This window comes from Loxodonta africana, chromosome 18 (assembly GCF_030014295.1).
Source record: "Loxodonta africana isolate mLoxAfr1 chromosome 18, mLoxAfr1.hap2, whole genome shotgun sequence".
Lineage (NCBI taxonomy): Eukaryota > Metazoa > Chordata > Mammalia > Proboscidea > Elephantidae > Loxodonta > Loxodonta africana.
In genome coordinates this window covers 45718711-45724587 of record NC_087359.1, presented here as the reverse complement: position 1 = coordinate 45724587, position 5877 = coordinate 45718711, and the positions used below count along the sequence as shown (strand labels likewise).

The following is a 5877-nucleotide window of genomic DNA, read 5'->3' as shown; positions in this document are numbered from 1 at the left end:
TTACTCTGTGTGATCTTCCCCAAGTCCCTACTGGGGTCTCAGTCTTCTCATCTGTAAATTGAGCGGTGGGCACTGGAATCTAAGCTCTCCTCTGCTCTGACATTCCAAGAGCATTAAAGAAAAAGGATGAATCACCCCCTTCAAAATACCAATATGGGCTGGGCCCTCCCCCTGCTGTCCCCATCGAGCACAGCTAAGAGCTCTTAATACACAGCCAGCTTCCTCCTGCAGCTGCCACCAAACTTCAAGTCCCTTTCCCAGGAGTCTCAGAAGCAAGACTGATAATGGACCCCTGGCCTTCGCCATCTCAACAGGGAACCAGATCCTGTTCCCAGACTCTGGAGGACAGAGGGCCCTCCCCAGAGGGGACTGGCTTTCCGTGGACATTTGGCTTCAGTTTGCTTGTGTGTGGAGTGTGTGTGTGGGGGGGGAGGGGGCGGTGCAGGTTGGGAGTGACCAGGGTGGAGGAAGAAATAAAGGGAAGAGTTGAAAATAGAGGTTTGAGGAGTGAATTGTTGCAGTCATACAGGGGAGGGGTGGGGGTGAAGGAAGCCTCCTATTCTCTTCCAGGATTACTTCTTAAAATTGATGTGTATGTAACCGTGAGAGTTAGAAATCTTCATGCTCTGGGTGAGGCATGGGTCCCCCAGCAGCTGCATAAATTCATAGACACAGGCTGTCAAAGCTGTAGAAGACACCAAGATCAATTCTCCTCCTTCTGAGAGGTAGGTACTAGGTGACCGCAGAGGACAGTTTCCTTGCCTCTCTGCCCAGAGCTCTCTCCTTTCCTGTTGGTGCTATTATTAGTATTATCGACATTAATAATAATGAAAATGTAGCCAGCTGAGCGTTAGTCACAATGCCGCAGGACCAGCACCTCCTTGGTCTTCTTCCGGGACAGCCTGGGTCCTGCTGGGTGCTCGCTCCCCAGCAGGAGTGGCTTTGGGCCTGCCCTTTGGGTCTGTCGGTGCGGTGGTCTGCCTATTGCCGGTCACGTCTGCAGCCCATGTCCTCGCGGCGCACACCAGCTCCGGCTCTGAAAGCCGAGAAGCTCGCCGGCTGCGAGCGGGTTTTCCAAGTGGGCAGGGGTGGGGAGGAGGGGCGCGGGCGGAGGGAGGAGGGGGCGTAGCGGAGGGGAAGACCTCGCATTGTAATCCAATGACATTGCCAGCGTGGGGGTGGGGGCGCTGGCCTCAGCGCGCTCTCCGAATTTTGGCTGCCGGCCCAGCTGGGAATAACTCTCTCCGCATAATTCGCATGTTTACCAGGCATGAAAATTCTTGCTTTCGGGTCCCCCCCCATAACCCCCCCGTTCCCTCCCCCTACCACCTCCGCCCCTCGCAAGTGAAACTCCGTCTAAAAAAATATTGGCCCGGGGCACAGAAAGTTTTGCATAAATTCATAAGTGATGAATGGCTGATTTTAACGTTATTTGGGTATTTGTCAGAACTTAACAAATATACATGGGGACGGCGGTTCATAAACTTAAACATCTCAATATCCCCTTTCTTCTGGAAATAAATTACGTTTGTTTGCCCGGCTTGGAGTCTTAAGGTAGCCGACATTAGGAATATTTTAAAAGCCATCATCCATCGAGCATGTCTCCCAGGCGCCAGGAAGATTAAATGAAAGAATCATAAGATGGAGGTCTTTAACTTTTAATCCTTTTACAATGAAGCCTCAGATAGTCGCGGGGGCAGGGTGCCCTCTCTGGGGGGAATAATGCCGTTATTCCTCAGCTCTCAGTTAATGAATACCCTAACGTCTGTCCCACGGCTGACGGAGGCAGCGCCGGGGAGGGGGCTCCGGCTCCCAGGCCAGGCTATTGAAATGAGGAGCCACCGAGGCTGCGTCGGGAGGGAAGAAAGCGCCCGGCTGGAGGGACAGGGCGGGCGGGGCCGGGGGCATTGAGACTGTGCTGGGGACCCCGCGCAGGTTTGAAATAATTAGCATAGATTCGCCGGGACTCCGGACCGGGGTGGGGGCAGGGAGGGAGGCGCAGGGAGGTGGCAGGGCGGGGTGGGAAGGGGGCAAAGGAGAGAGACTTTGGAGTCCAAGATAAATAAAGGGCGCGCTGAGCAGTGTCAGCGAGCGGGCCCACGTGGAGCTGCGCGGATGGGCGCCACAGCCGACTCCCGCGGAGGGACGCACGCGAGAGTCCAGCGCCTGCCCCAAGACGTTGGCTTTTTAACCTGTGCAGTGCGGCCGGTATTTTGCACGTCCCTTTAAGGGATAACATGCTCTCCGCCCCTATCTAACCCGAAAGCTTAAAAATCCCGATTCTTATTTCTCCCCCCCTCCCGGCTCCCAACGGGAGTGTGTGTGTCCAGAGCCTGAGCGCACCCCGTTCCAACGACAGATCCCAGAGTGGGCGTTTTTCACCCAAATTCGGCCCCCTTTGAGACCCGGGCTCTCAGGGTCCTTCTTGAGTCCTAGAGGAAGGGAACGTGGGTGTCAAATCTTCAGCTACCCCCAGCAACTCCAGCTGAGGTCCTGGGATCTTGGGGGCTCGGACCTGCAAGATCCCGGAGGCTCGGAGTGTTGATTCCAAGGGATTGCCTCAGCTCGCACCTCTGTAGCTTCCAGGCGTGCAAAGGGTTAAGCGGGGCTGGATATTGAGGTGGGGGGTGCGAGGCGGGAGGGGTGGCGGGATCTGGGTGGGCGCGCTCTGATCTCCCTCCCTCCCCCCCATTCCTTGGGGGTCAAGTTTCAGCGGCACTCCGCCCCCAGGGTAGGTGTGAAAGACACGTGTCCCCATTGTGAAGGGCCTGTCAGGCAGGACAAAGCGGCCGCCCACCCTCCCCCCCGCCCCTTGGCCCAGCCTGGGGTCAGCTCCAGGGGGCCGGCTGGGTGTCGAGGTCACGACGGGCCCGAGCTTTGGTGACACTGGAGGAAAATGCTGGGAGACTAGGCAGAGGCCACGTGATGCTCAAGTCAGGGGTTTGCGAATAACCCCCCTTCTCTCCCCTACCCCCCCTCCCGCCACTGAGAAACTCAGCGGTCACCTCCGTCACTCCAGAGGAAGGGGAGCCTGAGGGATGAGCCCCTTCTCCCAACAGGCTTAGGCACAGTGGTACCCCCTTCCCGCCCCCTCCCGGAGCCCCCTCCCCATCAATCATCAACACAGAGAATCGCAGTGTCGAGCGCAGTCGGTTTTAGTGGTTTTCTTTAATCCTGCTCTGCACTTCTTTCTCATTTACTACACGGGATATTATAAAGAATAAATAGCAGATACTCTTAATTTACAATGATTAGTCATTCCATTTGTTCTCTATATTTACAATAACTGTAAAATAACATTGAACTCTATAGCTTCTTCGAGGTCCAAGGAAAACCAAAACACTTTCCAAAGAATGGAAAATAGCTTTTAAAAAGTCCTTCTACAAAAGTTCCCCTCTCTCTTTGTACTTTAAGAAAAAAATAACTTTTCCCCCCTGCTTCGCCATGCGAAGGGCACTGGAATATAAATAGCAGGTTAACATTATTAGCAACAACCAGAATAAGTCTCTCTTTTATCTGTTCTTTTTTTTTCTTTTGCTTATTTTTTAAAAAATACAGTAGAAGCCGGTAACTTTAACGTATAATACTGACCTTTTAATAAGTAAATTAAAATTGGGACCGTATATACACACACATATACATTCCTACACAGTTAAACAGTGCATTACATGAACCAGAAAGCTAGGTCTCTGTAGCCAAAAAAAAAAAAAAAAAGTTCATTGAATCCACTCTCAAGGGTGGTGGAACTGGTTGGAGGCGGTGGCTGGGGGCGTCGGTGGGGGTCAATCAAGTGTCTGGGTGCGGGCAGGGGGCCCCCGAGTTCTAGCACGAGCACTTGCACTCGGAAATGATGGGGTACTGGATGGGAATCCAGCCGCATCGCTGGCCCCCGCGCCGCTGACAGCGCCACCGCAGCACCGTGAGGTGCACAGACTTGGACGGCTTGCACACCATGCCCTCGGGCACGGAGCACGAGCGCTTGCTGAAGCAGCTGCCCACCTTCACGTAGCGCGGCCAGAAGCGGCTGCCCAGGTCGTTCCACGCGTACAGCACGGGGCAGAAGGTCTGCGACCACAGCCACATCTGTAGCTTCCTCCGCAGCTTCTTGCTTAGGCGTTGCTTCTTGCCCGGGGCCAAGCCCTCGGAGAACTCCAGCCCTTTGATCTCGCTCGGCATGGCCCCGGACGGCCGCTGCCGCAGCAGCTGGTCCAGCTCCGCCAGGTCCTCGGCGCCACCGGCCACCCCCCCGCCCCCGCCGGGCCGGTCCTCGGGGGGCGAGGTGGCCATGAAGCCCGGGTCGTAGTGGCCCCCGAGCAGCGAGCGCAGCAGCGTCTCGTTCAGATCCTTCTCCTTGGGGTCAAAGATAGGGTCCGGGTGTTCGATGAGGTCCACCAGGGGCAGGTTGTCGCTGGGAGCTGGGCGGATGTGGAGGTAGTGCTGGCCGCCGGCCGGTGCCGCCCGCAGCCCCAGGACCACCACCAGGGCGTAGAGGGTGACCCCCAGGCTGGGGCAGCGCTCCATGCCTCCGGCGTGCGCCCGGGGCTGCTACTTCGTCCCGCGTCCCCGGAGGAGAGCACGCCGAGCCCGCGGCGCCGCCGCCGCGCTCCCCGGGCTCTCCCGAGGCGGCTCACCCTAGGCTGGGCAGGCGCAGGGCCGGCAGCATGAGCCGCGGGGAGAGACCTTCGCTCCGAGCCGGCTCCCACCGGCGCAGAAAAAAGGCACACAAGTTGGCTGCAACTCCTCTCCCAGGTCTATTCGGGAAGGCGGCCGCGGCGGGGCATCTGAAATTACTCCAGGGAGACCGCGGGGCGCGGGGGGCGCCGGCTCCTCGCTGCCTTCCCGGGCCGGCGGCGGCGCAAGGCGCGTGGACGAGCCGTCTCCCCTCCTCCTCCTCCTCCTGCTCCTGGTCCTGCCGCTCTCTGCAGCGCCGCTGGCCGAGCGGGTCCCGGGGGCACTCCCCTCCGCCTGCTCCGGGCTCCGCGGCCGGCTCTGCCCGGCGGACTCCAGCGGCGGCGGCGACGGCGGCGGCGGCGTCCGCGCACGTTGGCACCGGTTTGTCTGTCTCGCAGGGTCCAAGCCTTTAAATTTCCTGCACTTTCAGCTCCATCACCATGGAAACCACTGACTCTCTCGGCGTTGCCCCCTCCCCCTTCTTCCCCCCAAACAACAACCCCACCCCCCACTTCTCCACCCCCAAGGAGCTGGAGCAGCGCAGGCTCCGGGGGAAGCCGCCTGCACTCGCCGCGGAGGCGGCGGCGGCGGCGGCTTCGGCAGCGCCCAGGGCTGTGCCCCGCCGGACCCAGATGCCCCGGGAAGCCGACAGTCCGGCTGCCCGCCCGAGCTCACAGGCGGCGGCGGCGGCGGCGGTGGCGGCGGCGGTGGCGCTTGGCAGGTCTCCGCGCAATTTTCTCTCTCCCCCACCACCCACCCCCCTTCTCCTCCTGCAAAATGCACCGCCCCCCTCCTTTCTCCTGGAGCAATGCAACTGGGGCTCTAGGCGCCCCGCCAGAGCCAGTCCTGGGGAGAGCTCGCGGCGGCGCTGGAGCCCGGCTGGAGGGTGCAGGGCCGGCTTTGGGGGGTGCTTGAGGTGGGGCGGGGGTTGCTCACTAGCTGGGTGCTTTGCACTGGGAGGGGAGCAGCGGGGAAGTGCCGGGGGCTCCTTTCTCGGTGCAGTTTGGAGGAAGGGATTTCTCCATGTGCATGGAGCGTTTTCCCCGGGCGCGTGTCGTCTTCCTCTCTCCCGGGCTCGGTCTCAGTCCCTTCCCCCAACACACACACACACACACACACACACACACCACACACACACACACACACACACCACACACACACACACACACACACACACTGTGGGTCCTCTGTCCCTCACCCTTGCCC

The 5877-nt window shown here is 59.3% G+C and overlaps 1 protein-coding gene across 1 annotated transcript; it reads right to left on the bottom strand.

Annotated features, from left to right (window-relative positions):
- Positions 1–3149: 3149 nt before the first annotated feature.
- NOG (noggin) lies at positions 3150–4943 on the bottom strand. Its single transcript, XM_003414604.3, has one exon. It carries the CDS (start codon positions 4519–4521, stop codon positions 3823–3825), a length of 699 nt encoding a protein of 232 aa, XP_003414652.1. The 5' UTR covers positions 4522–4943; the 3' UTR covers positions 3150–3822.
- Positions 4944–5877: the final 934 nt, after the last annotated feature.

Excerpts from the sequence above, each read along its gene's own strand:
- NOG (XM_003414604.3), bottom strand. The coding sequence starts at position 4,521 with ATGGAGCGCTGCCCCAGCCTGGGGGTCACCCTCTACGCCCTGGTGGTG.